The 20169-nt window shown below is 37.4% G+C and overlaps 1 protein-coding gene across 1 annotated transcript in view; it reads right to left on the bottom strand.

Annotated features, from left to right (window-relative positions):
- The window catches only part of LOC134673760 (calbindin-32), a 153392-nt gene that overhangs the window by 7030 nt on the left and 126193 nt on the right, over nt 1–20169 (bottom strand). Inside the window, exons 4-9 of the mRNA XM_063531780.1 lie at nt 9958–10047; nt 9131–9217; nt 7336–7392; nt 3159–3242; nt 1567–1622; nt 1092–1137 (exon numbers count right to left, since the gene is read on the bottom strand). Of these exons, the coding sequence (XP_063387850.1) occupies nt 1092–1137; nt 1567–1622; nt 3159–3242; nt 7336–7392; nt 9131–9217; nt 9958–10047 (420 nt within the window). The remainder of the gene's footprint in view (nt 1–1091; nt 1138–1566; nt 1623–3158; nt 3243–7335; nt 7393–9130; nt 9218–9957; nt 10048–20169) is intronic.

The following is a 20169-nucleotide window of genomic DNA, read 5'->3' on the forward strand; positions in this document are numbered from 1 at the left end:
AATATCGTAAGCGTCATCAACAATAAGCAAACTTGTTTGATATCGGTTTAATTCAGTTTGTAAAACTAATACAGGGCATATACAGGGTATGTTTTTAGGTCAAATAGATCATAATTATCTAGTCTGTATGTAGATCAGATCTATAGCCCCCTCCAGACTATGCGCGTGAATCGCGGGCGAAGCCGCGAACGCAAGTGTGGCGTCGATTTCGCAGATTGTTCACACCTTCGCGCCTTGTTCTCCGTTTTTTGTCGGTATTTCGGCCCGCGTCAAAGGAGACGCGAAGCGCGAACTTGCAAGACTCCACATTACACAATATTTTGGCTCCTCTGTGGCAAGATAAATATGAATTATATTATGATTATATTATATTAAGCAGCTATATTTTACGGTTTTACAATAAAACAAAATGGAAAAACAGCTAAATCACGTATGATGCCATAGATAACTAACAGTTAAACTCGATCAGCTGATGCTTTTCCGCCATATTGCCGCAAACCAAACTGCGAAATCGCCGTGAAGTGTGCGAGTGTGGCGAGTGTGGAGTCTTACGTCAACTTCGCGATATGTTCGCTCCGCGACGTCGCGCCTCGATTCACGCACATAGTCTGGAGGGGGCTCATGATGTAGTTATACCTTAACAAGTTTTTTCCTCAATTCGACGAAGATATCTTAGTATTTTTAATTTTACAATATAAATACGGAAATGTACAGTTTACGTAAATTGCTTGCAAAAAATCAATTGGATTTTAAAAGTTCTAAAACAAAGGAGTTTTCAAAGGAGTACGTTAATTAAATATTAGGATTTAAAAATTCGAATGAAAGAGAAGTAATTAATAATGAACTAACAATTCTAATTTTTGAAACCATTTCCAAACTTTATCAACCCTTTTTTTTCAAATAGTTTGGCACGGTGACAGGTGTCATCTCAATACAATTTTGTATGATTTAGCGTTTCAAGGTTATACATTTTATGGAAATGACAGCTGTCACAGTATCCAAGATATTTAAAAGATAATCAATCAATCAAATCACTCGAAAACACAGACATTTGTTAAACAAAATGGCCGCTTCTATGGCGGGAAACTTACCTTGAATACCTGCCTGCAGAGAAAGTTCTCCTTGACGGGCAGCAGTCTGTGGAGGAAGTCAGTCAGTCAGCTATTTTTACATATTGAAATGAATGAATAAACAAACAAATGATTAAATAAATAAATGATTGATTGAATAAATGATTAATTAAATACATGATTAATTGAATAAATGATAATTGTTTATACAATTGAATAATTTAATAAAAATATAATTATTAGGGGATGATCTTATATATATAGATCAACCTAGGCTCAAACTAAGAAAAGCTTGTACTATGGGTACATTACCTTGAAACCCTTGCAACCCTCAATATTCCCCATTTCATTAATTATTTCAACCATTTGAAATCTTGAGCATAGCGAGGGTATTAATATTAGGACATATGGAATAACAGCTTTGCCCCTGCCCCTACAGCTATTTTCATCTAAAATTAAATGAAATTAAAATTGTGATTTATTCAAAATAACTCACTTAGCCATTTCGGAGAGCTGTAGCCTGCCATCTTTATTCGAATCGAACACCTGGAGCTGAAACAGAACAGAATATATTAATTATATTACTTAACCTTTTGGACGCCAATGACCGATATATCCGCACCGCAGGTTTAACACCAAGGACTGATTAACCGGTCACAGACCACAGGCAACATAGACCTACGTGCATATGCCTAAAGTTCAAGTGGCGTCCGCGTGACAGCTTTTGTGACACGGCGTTACGGTCGAAAAGGTTAATTAATATATATAGGTACAGTCAGCATCCAATTCCACTACTAGCGGATGAAGAACGCTCCAAAACTATCTAACATTCTGAAAATCTTTTCCATATAGAGGTAGTTACTTATAAGTATTTCAGCAATTCACGTTCCAAAGTATCTGTCACAGTCTAATTGGTTTACATTATTATTTTGTTGAGCTATTTGAGAATTTTACAAGCTTTTATTTAGTTTTACCTCACCGTTGTCTGTCTGTCTGTAATCAAATCTTGCAAGTTAAATTTGATCCACTTCCCGGTTTCCGATTGAGCTGAAATTTTGCATGCATGTATAAATCGGATGGCAATGCAATATTATGGTGCCATCGAGATGATCTGATGATGGAGACAGGAGGTGGCCATAGGAACTCTGTGATGAAACAACGCGACCTAATTGTATTAGGGGTTTTTAGAATTGTCTCGATGAGTATTAGTTGTCTGTCGTAACAAAAGTACAGTCAGCGATAAAAGCTTGTACCAAAAATGAAATTTTTGTCAAAAACTTATTTTACGAGTAGCCTGATCCGTTATTTTTAATGCTGATTGTGTGACGGGTTCTTCGTACAACGCAAAAAATATTACGAGAGGGGAAAAAACGCGGAATAAAAAGGTACATTAGAGGGCACGTTAAAAACGTTTTACCTCAATTACTCTGAAAGATTACTTCTGTTTTATAACACAGGAAAACAGGAAATTTTATACTAAAAGTAGGTAGCTTTTGCCCGCAACGGAACAATTTGTATTAAACACAAAATTTTATAATTATTTAAATGTATAAAAAAGTCTGTTTAAATAATGATGTTTGTACAAAGAATACAGTTTGAGCTTCCGACTTTTTAGCAAGCGTATAATTTAAGTTAATGAGTTAAGAATTTTAAATTTCACTTAAAAGCTTTCCTTGCTCCGTGTGTAATAGAATATATTAATAATTAATTTCATTTTACATTTCTCTAATGTAATTCTGCAAGCGTTTTCTGAAGAGGGAAATGCAATTTGCAGTTGGCGGCACTGTTTTCATAATTTCTTATATGTAAAAAAAGAACCGGACAAGTGCGAGTCGGACTCGCCCACCGAGGGTTCCATACTTTTTTAGTATTTGTTGTTATAGCGGCAACAGAAACACATCATCTGTGAAAATTTCAACTGTCTAGCTATCACGGTTCATGAGACACAGCCTGGTGACAGACAGACAGACGGTCAGAGAGACAGTCAGATGTCGACTTCGCAATAGCTCGCGTTTTGGTGTATGGAGTTACCACTCTTTCTTTAGTCATACATAATTCTCTATGGTAAAACTTAACAAATATCGTTACCATGGTATCCGTGTACTCTATCAGCTTATCTTCGGACACATCGTTGATCTTCTTCGCTTCTTTCAAAAGATCTCGGAGGAAATTCTGAAATAGATATCGAAGTTAGACACCCGTTGAGAAACTGCAAGTAGACCTTTAATATACAACAGTAGATTGTTAACCAAGGGATGAAAAGCACTAATTTCAGTCGAGGTAGTTTGGCGCTCGAACGCAGCGAGACCGCCAATAGTCCGAGGCTGAAATGGTGCCTCATCCGAATTAAACACTCTACTTTTCATTTCGAATATACAAGGAAAGTAAGTTTCGGTGTCTTGAAGACCTGCTATTGCAGCAGGCGTATTATGGGTGGCTTTATCCGCGTGATAAAATAACTGTCACTTTTAACACCGCGGGATAGAAAGTGACGGACACTGTTTTATCACGCTGTCATGTAGATAAGAACGACCATTCTATGCGTACAGGGGCCCATTTCTCGAACGGTAAGTATTAAACTAATATTATTTTCACCACACCAGCTCGGAAAGGCTTACTTTGCGCTTCAAAAACTGATAGCAAAGTTGCATTTTATTCACATGTGAGGCAAAGTAATCAAATGCAAATTTTGAGTTGTTATCTTATGTTTCCTGGTTGAATTTACTTTTAAAAGATGATTTTGGATGATAAATATTTAATAACATTCATTTGGATTTGATTTGGTTTGATTGTGTTTGATATTTTACATTTAATATTTACTTCGGGTTGGTGTTGTGAAAAATTTTGTGTTTCACTCGGGGGGAAATTTTGTTTAACCCTCGTGCTTTGAAATCCTCGCAACGCTCAAGATTCCATTTCTCGAACCACTCGCTACGCTCGTGGTTCAATTATGGAATCTTTCGCCTGCTCGGGTATCAATATTAGCACGAGCGGTTAAACAACAACTTTGCCCCCTTGTAAAACAAATAACTATTGTTGAATCGTATGGGTTACTATGACAACTTTGTATGTAACAAATGTTGAGCCTAAACAATAACGGCCGTTTTAACTTTGGACGCATAGATTGTCGAATCCAGAAACGTCAAAACTAGTTGGAACTTTGATGTATTCAAAAGGTACTTAAATACAAAATACAGTACGTAGCGGTCCCCTTTTTTTAAATATCTTTCATTAAATTTAAATAATCACGATTATTTAGTAGTGGCGCTAGTGTGCATGTTGATGAGGTCTTTATCCACAAACAAAAAGAAAACATAGATAAATTGTAAATATTTATTCCGTCCATCGAAGTCACGGGAACAATTTCCGCTTGAGGTGAAGTAAGTATTCCTATATTTCATAAACGTAATTTCATTCTAGAACGACCATTCTATGCGTACAGGGGCCCATTTCTCGAACGGTAAGTATTAAACTAATATTATTTTCACCACACCAGCTCGGAAAGGCTTACTTTGCGCTTCAAAAACTGATAGCAAAGTTGCATTTTATTCACATGTGAGGCAAAGTAATCAAATGCAAATTTTGAGTTGTTATCTTATGTTTCCTGGTTGAATTTACTTTTAAAAGATGATTTTGGATGATAAATATTTAATAACATTCATTTGGATTTGATTTGGTTTGATTGTGTTTGATATTTTACATTTAATATTTACTTCGGGTTGGTGTGGTGAAAAATTTTGTGTTTCACTCGGGGGGAAATTTTGTTTAACCCTCGTGCTTTGAAATCCTCGCAACGCTCAAGATTCCATTTCTCGAACCACTCGCTACGCTCGTGGTTCAAGCTTGAGGTGAAGTAAGTATTCCTATATTTCATAAACGTAATTTCATTCTAGAGGTCCTTCCTTACATTCATCAATCTAGTTGATGGCCCTGAGGGCCTACCGCGAACTGCTTTCGAAGTGTTGCCTCTCTGTCGCACTTGTAAATTCGTACGTAAGTGTGACGGGGAGGCAACACGTCGAACGTGGTTCGCGGTAGGCCCTCTGTTTGGGCTTAAATTGCGCTGTCACCGCCGAGGAGTTTAATAATGAACTCAGAAACTTCCATTTAATCAGCTAAAGAGGGGTTAGTAGTTTACTTTGATATTTCATTGTGATTCTAACCCGTTCCAGGGGTGCGAAACTCCTGAGATCGGCCAAACTCGGCTCCGCTCGGCTCAGCATTGCTCCGAGAAATTATTAGGGTTGGCACCACTTGACTTCCTTTTGCGTGCACGATCACAGATAAGATAATCACTTGAGTTTTGACAACCCTAAATAGCCAAAAGGGATAGTGCCATATATTAGAAAGGGATAGCAAGATTCGCCCCTGAACCGCTGTCAAACTTCGGTTTTGTAGGAAGTTTCCTTTCTGTACGATAGTACTATTATTTATTCTGTGCCCGTTCGCTGTGAAAGAACTAGTATTCTGACTATCTTAGCTGCAACTATTTATTCCAAGAAATTAGTCTTTACGTACTTACACCGATAATTGCTAAACAAAAAATAATGTATAGTTGCTGCGAAAAGTCACGTGATTATTTCCATAGACAATTAAGACAAGTTTCTATTGACGTTTTCTATCAATGAGTTTTATCTTAGCTAAGCCCCCAGCTGCAATTAAGGTGCAACGCGGCCGAGATAACGACGTCCGTTGCAGAACTTGCAGAGATGCCATGACTACATAATAATATGAATATCTACAGGTTAAATATGATATGACGACCTCACTAAAAAGTTTATACAGGTATAGTCTGCCAAAACCTTGTCCGTTAGTAGAAAAAAGCGGCAAATTTAAAAAATGTAGGCGCTATGGTTATCGTTCCATAGAAAATTTGAATTTCCCGCCTTTTTCTACTGTGAGTTAGTTGTTTGTCAGACTATATCTACCTCCTGCACTTTAGATATCAAATCGATCTCTTAGGCTCACTTGCACCATCCCACTAACCCGGGGTTAAGCGGTTAAACCGCTAGCCTAGTGTCGAATTGTACTGGTAACCATGGTAACTCCAATGGCCCATTTTATAAAGCTACAAGTTACAATTTACAAGCGGAAGTCTCTTTCTAACCCTATGTGTTAGAACGAGACTTCCGCTTGTAAATTGTAACTTGTAGCTTTATAAAATAGGCCACAGGTTTAACCAGTTAACCCCGGGTTAGTGGAATGGTGCAAGTGGGCCTTAGTAGCCCTACCACGACTGCCTTGGGAGTGTCAGACTGACATAATCGTTAACGTCTGCGTAATCTAAAGATGGTCAAGCAAATCTTGTCAGTAGAAAAAGGCGCGAAATTCGAATTTTCTATGAGACGATATCCCTTCGCGCCTACATTTTTCAAATTTGCCGCCTTTTTCTACTGACAAGATCTACTTGACGAAGTATACTTTCTACATTTCGCTCGCACTAATATGCGAGTACGAGCGAAATCCTTGGACAGTAATAAGTTACGCACGTGCTAGCGAATATGTCATTGTCAAACTGGTGGTAGCCGTATAGTTCACAAAATGTGCCCCCTTTTTCAATAAAATTAGATTATCAGCACCCCAAGCACATGATTGGCGCGACAGTATCTCGCGGCGACATAGACTATCCGTTGTTTCATAGGCGTGCCCAGCATTTTTTAAAGGGTGGGGCAGAAGTATGGTTACGTGCCTTAATTGTTCCTAAAATTTTTTAGCTTCTCGTCAGACCACAGACCAGGGTGGGGCAAGTTGCCCCACCGTGCGTACGTCTATGCGTTGTTTACTAACCACTCAACCGTCCGGCCCGCGAGACTGTTTTCCTGTCAACCGTCCGGGGTTTTTTAGCGACGCACGCCCCGCGCATCGCATTCACAACTTTCTACAGAAATTATAACTACACTGCCATCAAATTTTTTTTAGAGCTAACTATTTAGTTAGGCTACGTTGTCGCATCAAGAGAATTAGTAAATAATGCCGAAATATTCTGTTAGATGGCTCTGAAATCAATTCTTTCTTTCACCCCTTTGGATAGTAAGGTTCCCGCGGACGGTTAAGAGCATATTTTTTTACGGATACTATGCTATCGTCGGACGGTCAAGTGGCTATGTTAACAAAAGAGGGACGGGTAGTCTATGTCGCCGCGAGATATTGTCGCGCCAATCATGTGCTAGCCCGGCTGACTATGTTAGTGAGATGCCGAGATTTACGAGATCAAATTTATAAAGTTTAAGTAAGAATATATACTCCTGAAAGAATCGTTATATACCTTCAATTCGTCGGCCTCTATATACCCGCTGCCGTCAGTGTCGTATTCTCGCCATATCTGAAATATAACACATACGTTGTATATTGATGACATACACGGTGTACCTAACATGAGGAAACCGAATAATTTTAACCATGCATTTCTGAGGTCAAAAGAAGGAAAAAAATTAATATGAGTTTAGGTCAATTTCGCCAAAAAAATATTTTTTTGTTTTGTTTTTTTTTTTTTTTCAATTTATTCAATGTATTTGTACATAAAAAATAAATGTTATTGGTAAACTTGTTAGTTAAAATTGATTTTTACATTTTTTTTTTCGTAAAACCTTCTTTTTGCAAAGTGTTACTTGTCACTTTTTGACATCTATCAATAAGGATATTTAGACTACTAGGCCAAGCAATAAGAAGTTATAGAGGGAAAAGCTAGGAGCAGAATTTTTGACTCCGTAACTTTGTTTGGACTAGTTAGGAGGTGAACATATCAAAAGTCCCCGGCCGTAGCCCCGGTGCTGGGTGATAGAGGGGGAAAAGAAGGTCGATTTTTTTGGTTTTTCATTGATATCTTGGAAACTTTGCGTCTTAGCGACTTGAGTACTAAGACAAACCGAAAGCTTATAAAATTTGTACAAGTTTTATTCAGTCAAATTTTTCCCATACAAAGAATATAATACTCACTAGTCCCAAAGAATATAATACTCAATACTCACTAGTAGCAGCAACATTACCATCAAAAAGGCTTTTTACACTATGTAATAATTGAAACTAGGCGAATTTCAAAAAAGTTTATAGGACATTTTTGTCTCTAAATATGATCAGGAATACGCTGTTAAAATTATTCGGTTTCCTCATGTTACACCGTGTTTATTTATTCGAGGTAGACGGTATAACCTGAAATTATTTATGTAATCCTCATGGTACAGTCACGTCTCAAAATATGGATACGAAGAATGTGCCAAAACTAAGTTTAGACTGTCGGTATATGTGGATATTTTCAGATTTGAATAAGGTAAATAATACTATTTTGATTTGAATGTACATACCTATTTCACTTTCTGTGTGTTTTCTTTTTTAACTTTATGGTGCACAATAAACTACCTACTTAAATCAGTATTTGTCTCGAACTTGTGTTTGACTTACGTATAGGTAGGTACTTAACTACTTACCAGACCAAAAACGATGATACGATCATGTGATGCGGAGGGATGAAAGTCATGTGACGAGAAAGGTATTACGAATGAATGTGAAGGGAAGTATAGAGTGTAGCTTTCAAATAGAGCACGACGGCTAATCCTATTGTCTGTTGTTAAGTAAAACCGCTCGTGCCACGTGCCACAACCACCTGCATAAAAAATACGTACTTCGGTTACTGAGTGCCGGCGAGTCGAACGCTACAGAACCAGTCTAAAATGTGTCATCGAGATGCGTAACAAAGGCGCGTTATCGGAGAGCGCACCTACACTGGTTTTTTTTGCGCTCAGGTGCCAAATATAATAATTAAGACCCCTTTTTTGCAGGTAAGTAGCACGTGCGGTTTTACTTAATAATAGACAGTAGGATTAGCCGTCGAGCTCTATTTGAAAGCTACACACTATAACGACAGAGGAAAACCGAGGAATAGGTGGAAGGACTGTGTGAGAGATGATATGAAACGAACGCAAGTGAATGATGAGATGACGGGCGAGAGAGAGGTGTGGAAGAAAAAGACATGCTGCGCCGACCCCAAATGAATGGGTGAACTGAATTTGAATTTGAATAAAGATAAGCGAATGATGATGAGGAATAACTGTAGGACTACTTACTTTCATAAATTCGACGCTGGATTCTAGCGGGTTGTCGAATCGGAACAGCAGGAGGAAATTCTCTTCCATTGGCAATAGCTGCGCCAACTGTAACAGTGATCTCATTTTATAGGCTTACATCCATATGACGACATGACACTTTAATAAATAACATAATAGAAGGAAAGATTGCAGGCAAGAGAGGAAGAGATAACACAAATAAAAGACAAGGTAGCTGTAATGTCGTATAAGGAAATCTAGGAGGCGGCCTTGGATAGAGTCAAATTGAGAGAGCTACACCGACAAGAGTTTAACTCTTAAATTTACGACGACATCCGTATACTTATGTATGGTGGTGAAGTGAAAAATATTAAACTAAATAAAATAAACATTTATTTTAGATCATAACAATACATAGATTTTGTTAGCTTATCTTAAACTGAGTACTTTAATGACTAGTTTTAGTATTTACTTATTTACTGATAAGCATACGACTAAAAAGAAACTTAACCAACATACAGGTCGCCCAGTCAAAACCACCAGGTGCCTCCATATTCGACAGTCGTATACTGTATCGGATAATACTTTGTCCATTTCAACCCCCGATGCAAAAGTGGGGTGTTATAAGACTTATTAAGTAAGTTTGACCGCTATGTGTGTGTGTGTCTATCTCTGGCAACGTAGCTCTTAAGCGAGAGAATCGATTTGGATGCGTTTTTTTCTATTTGAAAGCTGGGTTTATGGGGTGGTTCTTAGACATGTTATATCAAAATCGATTCATCCGTTGCACTGCGTTGGGGATTTATTAAAGTTTAATTTACTCTTTATTATCAAAATATTATGAATACCTCTCGTATATCGATTTTTCCATCTTGGTTGTCATCGTAGGCCTCCATGAAACATGCTTTCAGCTCCACCAACATGGAATCCGATACCGCCTGGAACAAAAAAAAAAACGTCAGACTATTTAAACATAATAAGGTGTACAAAATTTGATTTACTTTCAACCAATGAACCTATCATGATTTATAAATATTGATTAATAGGTATTATACTGTATTTAAAATATATTATTTTACATCATGCATGAAATAAAGCACCAGATAATTAAGTATTAGAAAAACACAGACAAGAGTTATTTTTAAACACTATTATTAACTATTATTAAGAGTTATTTTTAAGCACTATTATTGTTATTTAATAAATCGGATAGAAATATAAAAAGTAGGCGATTTGACCGTGACGTCACGATGTTATGTTTAATATAAATTCCATTTTAGCAAATCGTTTTGACAGCTCTAAAAAGTAATTGATTTGACTAGTAGGAAAATTCCCTATTATGATGGATGATTATTAAGTTGAATGTATAACAATAGTATTGTGCTCCCTTCTCTATGCTCGAAAAGTAAAAATATAATTTTTAAGAAAAAAAAACCGACTTCTATGGGGGCCGGTGAAAGATTATTGTAGATGGTATACCTACTATGTAGAAAAGGAGGTAAAACCACCCACTTTTCTACTAGCATTTCGCTTCTGTAAGGGTCGCAGTTCTAGCCTAACCTATAACCCACTTCTCTGATAGCAGTTCGGTTCTGTGAGGATCGCAGTTCAAACCTAACCTAACCCACTTAACGGCGCATGCGGTGCGGTGTACGGGGGTTTAAGCGGGAGGGGCTAGTAAGATTAGCATCATCATACTTATATACTTACACATTTTATGGTAGGTAATCATAGTGGTTTATTTAGTTAAGGTATCATAGTGGTTTTCCGGGTCAAGGTCCGGGTCCGAGTCCGGGTCTGAGTCCGGGTCCGAGTCCGGGTCCGAGCCCGGATCCGAGTCCAGGTCCGGGTCCGGGCCCGAACCGGATCCGGGTATTCCGGTTCTGGGTCCGAGTCCGGGACCCAGTCCAAGTCAAAATCGAAATTCGTAATCACCAAATGTGTACTATGCGTTGTTGAAGAGTTCTATTCTGGTCATCATCAGCAGTTCCATTTCATCAAATGTGACAGTTTTTAATGTAAATGCTTGATTTTATGATGAAAATACAAAAAAATCTATGCATATGCCTTTAATATTTGAGGAGTTCCCTCGATTCCTTATGGTTCCCATCATCAGAACTCGAGCTTGACAAAAATGTGGCTTAAAAACTTAACTTGCTTAACAAACATAACGAAGACGAAAAATCGCCAAACGTGAACTATTCGTCGTTGAAGAGTTCTGTTCTGATCATCATCAGCAGTTCCACTTCATCAAATGCGACAGTTTTTAATGAAAATGCTTAATTTTCTGATGTAAACACAAAAATCTCTATACGCATGCCTTTAATATTTGAGGAGTTCCCTCGATTTCTTATGGATCCCATCATCAGAACTCGAGCTTGACAAAAATGTGCATTAAAAACTTAACTTGCTTAACAAACATAACGAAGAGGAAAAATCGCGAAACGTGAACTATGCGTCGTTGAAGAGTTCTGTTCTGATCATCATCAGCAGTTCCACTTCATCAAATGCAACAGTTTTTAATGAAAATGCTTGATTTTTTGATGTAATTACAAAAATCTCTATACGCCTGCCTTTAAGATTTGAGGAGTTCTCTCGATTTCTCATGGATCCCATCATCAGAACTCGAGCTTGACAAAAATGTAGCTTAAAAACTGAACTTGCTTAACAAACATAACGAAGAGGACAAATCGCCAACCGTGAACTATGCGTCGTTGAGGAGTTCCGTTCTGATCATCATCAGCAGTTCCACTTCATCAAATGTCACTTTTTTGGATGTATATGCTTGATTTGATGATAAAATCCCAAAAATCACTATATGTATGCCTTTAAGATTTGAGGAGTTCCCTCGATTCCTCATGGAACCCATCATCAGAACTGGGTTTTGATAGAAACGGGACCAATCTGTATGCATATACATTCAATCAAAAAAGAATTTTCAAAATCGGTCCAGTAATGACGGAGATATGGAGTAACAAACATAAAAAATAAAAAAATAAATAAAAAAAAACATACAACCGAATTGATAACCTCCTCCTTTGGGATTTGGAAGTCGGTTAAAAACATGGAGGGTACTTGAGATGAATGTAAAACGACTGGGTTGGAACAGACAGAAAGGAGTTAACGGTTGACTGACGAGGTTGTGGAGGGATTGTGAAGTGTAGAACAGTTATAAGGAGGTAATTACTGTTGTTAAGTTAATGTTGGAGAAATAAACGATCATAGCAAAATAACTGGTGAGTTTTGTTTCATCCCCTGATGGAAATGGTGTGCCAAACTATAGCAACCGCCATCTTAAAGCAGAGGGTAGTGGCACTAAACAACGTTTTAAAAGCAAAGGTAGCAATTTTAAAAGCATTCTAATCCCTCCTTTCATTTCAGCCAGCATAAAAGTATAAAACCCACTTTTAAATTATCATCTGCGACTTGAACGCGTCCATTGTTGTCCGCCATTTTGAATGGGAAGCAATTTTAAACTCGGAACGCAGCCGTCGCCGCCTCGTTCCGTTTCGAAATTCAAATTTTCGCTTATAATATTCAAATCATGTTCTGGAATATTCTGGTTTTGCTGTGTTATTTGTAAACGTGATTAATCAGAGAAAATCTGGTGGGCTGACCAATGGCTGACCATTGATGTTATCATCGAAATTGCTCGTCCAGAATTACCGGCGTAAAATTTCTTCCAGTGCTTGAAAAAAAGAAATGGCACCCTCTAATAAGCAAAAATGACAAAACGAGGGATAGGGATAAATAATTCGACTACTGAATACTTTCACACTTAAGAAAATGGCGGCAAATAAAACGGAATCTTTACGTAAGTACGAAAATGGTAGCGTCAAAAATATTCTGCTCTTAAAAAGCGTTTGGTTCCTGTTCCGTTTAAAATAGTTCCACAGTTTTAAAATATTTAAAATTCGAACGAAAATCCGTATGTATGTAAAAAAATTTAATATCGCTAGCTGAAGGGGCTGGAACGATATTGTGTAACCAAATTAAAGGTTTTTCATGTTCAGCGCTCTGAAAATTTGAATCAATATAGTAAAATTGCGAACGCGTGGTTCGAGAGACGGCGTGAAAAATATCACGTTACTGAACATTTGCGAGTAGTAACAAGAGCAATGGAATCCAGTCAAATTGTATGGTAATACAGTATCTACAGTATCGAAGGTCTGTAGTAAATATTTAATTACATTGAATAATAAAATACTACAGACCCTCGGCTTATAAAAATTTGACAACGTGCTATGTCTCAATAACAAAATTATAAGTAAATTAGAATAGAAATAGACTTTTAAAAAACCAATTAGCACTGAAAGTAATAAGCATTATGATGTGATGGCAATTTCTCTTTTATATGTAGAGTATATCTCTTTTTGTATGTAGAGAATATTTCTTTTGTGTTCATATTTACGAACAAATAATTTTTTACTCTTATTTGTCCTAAATTTCGCCTCTCAAACATCAAACTTACTGGAGTCAGTTATGTAACGCTGCCATACATGACCCAAAAAATTTTTATTAAGCTATGAGCTTCATCACATCTGATATTTGAGTAATTCTAAGCATTTCTAGCCTGAAGTGGGGGGGAGGGTGGGGTACAAAGACGGCCGCCATCCGTCATCTTTAAAAAAAATCTACTCTGATCCTGGTGGGTACTAGGGCAAGTTTGGTATCATTTTCGTATAAACCTAAGACGTAGAATTCATTGCTGATATTTGTTTTTTCAATTTCATAGTAATTTTACAAGAAAAACGTAAAAAGGTGAAAAATTTGGTTGGACATTTTTGCTACGCGGAGCCGAAACTACAAAAGATAGAAAGTTGAAATTTGCACACTAGATTACATTTATAAAGTGTACAAGAGATAAGAAGCGATTTTGAGAAATTCAACCCCTAAGGGGGTTAAAAAGGGGATGAAAGTTTGTATGGGGTTCAAGTTTTATTTTAAGCTAGGAATTTGAAACTTCGTAAAACGATATATTATTAAAATACAAGAAAACTAATTTCAGCGTTTTTGAAAATTCATCCCCTAAGGTGGTGAAAAAGGAGTTGAAAGTTTGTATGGATATCAAAAAAATTTTCGAACGCGGGACTTGAATCTTTGTATTTGGGGATATTATTAAAAGACAGGAAAAGTAATTTCAGCGTTTTGTAAAATTCATCCCCTAACAGGGTTAAAAAGGGGTTGAAAGTTTGAATCCATTACAAATCCGAGTAGACACACATTTCTTATTGCCTCCCAGGCTTGAAATGCTTAGAATTACTCAAGGAACATATGTGATGAAGCTCATAGCTTAATAAAATTTTTTTGGGTCAACTTTATAACTGCTTCCGCTAACTAAAACTCCAATGTCGATAAGACTTGAGTAGTTTAAAATATATGTAAAATTACTATTAAAGCTACGCAAAAACACCTACAATATTAATACATAACTATATTAGTGAAATTTGAAATAGTTATTTGTTGTACAAGGGGGCAAAGTTGTTGTTTAACCGCTCGTGCTAATATTGATACCCGAGCAAGCGAAAGATTCCAAAATTGAACCACGAGCGTAGCAAGTGGTTCGAAAAATGGAATCTTGAGCGTTGCGAGGGTTTCAAAACACGAGGGTTAAACAAAATTTACCCCCGAGTGAAACACAAATTTTTTCACCACATCAACCCGAAGCAAATATTAAATGTAAAATATCAAATAAAATCAAACCAAATAAAATCGAAATGAATTTTATTAAATATTTATCATCCAAAATCATCATTTAAAAGTCAATTCTACCAGCAAACATAAGAAAACAACTCAAAAATTTGCATTTAATTACTTTGCCTCACATGTGGATAAAATGCAACTTTGCCATTCGTTTTCGAAGTGCAAAGTAAGCCTTTCCGAGCTGGTGTGGTGAAAAGATATATAAAGCGTCGTCGGCTCTCTGACTAAGAAAGTTTGGCGACGCGCCATACCGACGGAATACGGACAAATTGTCGCGGATATTATGCAGCTGTGATATCGCATAACATATTGTTACGAGTAGGAATAGTTAAAATAAATATTCGGCCTAGGAGGCAACGGGAAGAGTCATTTTTAGGGTTCCGTACCCAAAGGGTAAAACGGGACCCTATTACTAAGACTTCGCTGTCCGTCCGGCCTCCCATACAACAAACGTGATTTTTGACCAAAGTTAAGCAACGTCGGGAGGGGTCAGTACTTGGATGGGTGACCGTTTTTTTTTCCTTTTTTTTATTTATTTTTTTGCATTATGGTACGGAACCCTTCGTGCGCGAGTCCGACTCGCACTTGCCCGGTTTTTCATCATTGAATAGTGACCTCAGTTATCATTTCTGATATTTTTAAGTGCGAGAGCCGAATGAAAAAGTTAATTAGGCTGCAAACAGAAAAGCTTATAGTTCGTTTTTTTATTTCCATACAACAAACGTGATTGTTTTGCCGTTTTTTACGTATTAGTACGGAACCCTTCGTGCGCGGGTCCGACTCACACTTGGCCGGTTTGAGCTCTAGTCAGGCTTCTATAGTTAGATAAAAAAAAGAAATCCAAGACCCAAAAGTGTTTGCCAACTTTGATTAAATACCTTACTGACCAGAGGTCAGATGCATGTTATCAGAAGCAATTAATCTCCTAATCCGGGTTTAAGGATCAGGGCCCTGGTTCGGCGGATAATTTCTCACTTCAGAGGTATTATCGTTATTAGCTCTAATACTCGTAGGTATATTATTTCATTAAGGGGCTCCCCCACGGCAATGACCTTCGATCTGAATTCCTTAGTTTTCTAATGTTTTTTGTAGCTTATCATATTAACAGCAACGGCTTTAAGCAATATAGTATCCCATATTTATTTTAAAGTTCATTGTCTTCGAGATATTTGGCATCAAACTTGAACAATTTTAGGCTAAAAAACTGGTTTTCTGGCCATAACTTTTGTGTTAATTAGTTTAAAATTAAAACCTTGGACACGATTTTCGAGACTTCAAAGTCGAACCCAAATATGTAGATTTCGTACATGTAAGATCCTTCACTGCAAACTAGATACGAAAAAAGTGTTTTTTTAGACAATGTTTAAAAAATCCATAAAAAAATAAGTATTCATTTTTTTCAAAATCCGGTGGACAAACCGGAGATCAAAGATTGAAGAACCGATAACCGTTTGTCTTATAATTTTATCTGTAGTACAAAAAAAGGAGATACGATTCAAAACTTGTCAAAAATCGATGAAAACCTCGGGTAGCCCCTTAAGGTAGGTTAATCTTAGCTAACAAAGCAAAGTCGTGGAGTTGAAATACAAGTGAATAATTAAATTGGTATTGCGAATTAGTGTTATTAGTAACCTAGGGGTTCATCATCATCATCATCTCAGCCATAAGACGTCCACTGCTGAACATAGGCCTCCCCCTTGGACCTCCATACGTGCCGGTTGGAAGCGATCCGTATCCAGCGTCTTCCGGCTACCTTAACAAGGTCATCTATTCATCTTGTGGGCAAAAAATTATTCCAACGGCTGTACAGTCGACGTCAGAGATATGTTTACACTTTTCGCCTTATTAAAGAGGAGTAAGGTTCCAAATTGTAAACATATCTTTGACGTCGACTTTACCTAATGATTTTGCTGTGCGCAGGAATGTATGTGACCCAGACTAAGCTTTTCCATAGTTAAGTAAAAATAATGTACTTAAATAATTATTTATCTATTTACGTATCAGTTTTCCTTGACTTTATCACGCAAACAGCAGGTATCTCCATAAGTATAGGTAATTTCCCAAGAATGGAGATAATCTACATTAAAATAGAATTATTTAGTCACAGTATAGATCAATAGATAACAGAATAATTAGTTGTGTATGTAGCACAAAGTAGACCGTTTACTGTTGTTGAGACACATAACACAGATAATGAAGGAAACAGAACGTTCAATTGGTATTTAAAACGCTGTATCAGAGATATATATAACTCCGTATAAGATAAATAAAGTCTAAGAAAAAAACGTGCCTCGGACGGCCAAGGAAAAGTCGTTCTCGAATAGATGGCGCCATTACCTTTTTTACTATTCTCGGCTAGATGGCGTTAACGACACCGTTTGGCATTTGATAATTTTAACACATATCAGTGAAAGAACATGGGTCAGTAGGGAACAATAAAAATTAAGAATCTCATATCCGTAAACATATTTTGATTATTTTATACATTTTCAATTTTATTTTAAGTTTTAATCGTGTGTCGATAGATGGCAGTAAATGTACCGTGACTACAAAATTGACAATGACAGGACCCCTCTATACTATCTATTCTTTTTGGCTGTATTAACTTTGTTAAATACACTAATTGTGCCATAATATGTGACGTTCCATGGTAAAAGGTACCTTATGGCGGTTGGCGCTTACGCTATTATTAACGCCGCTCTAATATTATTGCGGCGCTATGTGACGTAAATGCCAGCCGCCATAAGGTACCTTTTACCGTGGAACGTCACATATTGTGTGCCTTTTGACGATAGGACTCGACCAACCGTATCCGCCTCACATTGCAAAATTGACGATTGCGAAGATATTTGAAATACTTATTAATTCAATTTAATGAAATCATAAGTACAGTCAGCAGCAGAAGTTGCTAAGCGGGCCAGGTGTTCAAAATAATCTTGATGCGACATCATTATTAAGAGAATAAGAGCGTGTCAAGGTAATTTTGAACACTTCGCCCGCTTAGCAACTTCTGCTGCTGACTGTACCACTTCCCCGCTTCAGTATACCGGTGACATTAAATAAATATCAAAATATAGTCTAAATAAAGCCAAATTCACCTTAAAAGAACGATATTGGAACCAAACAAACAACATTCATTCGCCAACAAACTGGTTACAGTTTGGCGATATTGTAAATTTTGTTTATGAGCATGTACCTTTTGTGTAAATAAAAAAAAATACACAAAATACTATATAGATTACTAAATAAAGATTACTAAATTAATATTTAAATATCATAAAAAGTTGCGTTTATAAGTAAGTACCTAACATATATTTTTGAAATGCTCTATAGCTCCTCTTGAAATTCAATCCCTCAGGGGTGAAAATGGTGTTGACAAATATTTAATGACTTCTACGTAGGCGAAGTCACGACCACAAGCTTGTTTACAATATTCACGACTTGTATTAAATTTGTTAGCGAATTTATAATTAATAGCCCCAACAGAAGTGCCAGTTGAATCTGCCGACACATGGTCCCGGAATCCCGGAACTTCTGGAATCCCGGATCATCCATTAAGCGTAGTGGCTGCGTGTGTCAGCCACAGAGACGTATAGCTGTGATTATTTACCAGGCCGTTTAGCGTTTTTACGCGTATTTGAGCACGCGAAACGGACATTTAAGAGAAAAGGGCGTATTATATCTTTCTTCTGTTGGAAATTTTATGCTGAGAGGAAAAAATAAGGTAGGTACAATCGCTAGCGATCGCGGTGTTCCACCCTTAGGGTGATACTCGTTTGAACGCCTTGCAGGTTGCAGGTAGTAAGGATTAAGGCAATTTTTTCTTAACTGTAACACCGCGAGCGTAGGCGATTGTACATTATAGGTTTAGTGATAAAAACCGCAGTGCTACCTTTACTTTATTAAAGTTTTTGATTTGTACTGTTTTGTTTTTTTGATCTGTGCAATTAATATTTTTATGTTATTTCCCTTTCTCTCTCGGGAGAATCTTTCCGTTAAAAAGGTAGAAGCCCTAATACATAGAGATCAAATATGCTTCCCCCCCACCCCCCCAAACGAAACGAAAGGTGAGAAAAAGGATGAGGAAAACTTTTACTTATAATACAGTGTATATGTGTTTTTTTAGTACAACATCGGTAGCTAAGCGGTCACCGCATCCTATGGACGTCTACACTCCAGGGGTGATTGAAAATCGTTTTACGGAACTGATGGTGTGTGTCCGAATCGCGCTTGTCCAGTTTATTTATCGTTTCACGCTGAACGTTCGCAGAGGAAGTGTGGCGCTATAAATCGCTGACAATTCAATCGGAAACAGCAAACTGACGGTTTTCAGTGATTCTATATATTTATATCCAGCACAAAGCTGTTCAATATATTTTTATACTAACTTGTGGATTTCATAACACAGGTGCACATATTTGCTACCCAAGCTACACAAAGGTATCGTCTTGGGTCGTCCCAATCGTCACAATCGTCGATGGCTTTCAATGTAGAATGAGTGACGAAAGCAGAATAGGACTAATTTAAGAACTTGACGAAAAACGAATGGGACGACCCAAGACGATACCTACACAAAATGGTAGCAGGAGAAAAAAAATCAAAGTCCCATGTTTTCAAAAAAAGATAAAAGCCTTAAAAATATCTTGAAATAATAAATCCGCAGGCGACAGTTCATTCCACAGTTTTGCTGTGCGAGGCAGGGAGTTTAAGGATATGTAAATGAATAGAATAGTATTTTATACAATCGTGATATAATAGAGAGCTTTTCAGTCGAGTACCGTGTTTAGGCAACGAAGCTTGCTGAGTTGCCTAAGTCAGGTACGAGATTGAAAAGCTTGATTATATCACTATTGAATACAATACTTTTTCTACGAGTCAACACAAAAAATACTTAGGGTCGGTTGCACCAAATTGTTCGTGTCGTTAAAGAGTTCGCTAAATTTTTATGTATGGAAAGTTTCATAGTGGCGCGCCGGGGCGCTCCGGCTGACGTTGATCAGTCTGTCAAATGTGGTTGGTGCAACTGGCCCTTAAACATGTAGAATCATACAAACAACCCAAACCAAAAGTATGCAGCTAAGATGGTACGCGAGCAGCTGCGATACCTTATTCATACTACGCGCCCCGGCCGCCGCGCCCAGCGCGTTGGTCAACGACACCTTCTCGTAACTCATGAGGCCCTGGTACTTGCTCCGCGCTAAATTAAATTTTTAGACAGTTGTTTTCTCGATTTTGGCCACCGTAGCCTATGGAGACTAACAAGCAACACTAAGTGGTTTTCGTAGTCTATGGATGTTGCTATATTAAGGGTCACATGCGCGTTTCTGACTTATGAACCAATTATTTCTACTATACAA

The sequence above is a fragment of the Cydia fagiglandana genome, chromosome 19 (genome assembly GCF_963556715.1).
Source record: "Cydia fagiglandana chromosome 19, ilCydFagi1.1, whole genome shotgun sequence".
Classification (NCBI taxonomy): Eukaryota; Metazoa; Arthropoda; class Insecta; order Lepidoptera; family Tortricidae; genus Cydia; species Cydia fagiglandana.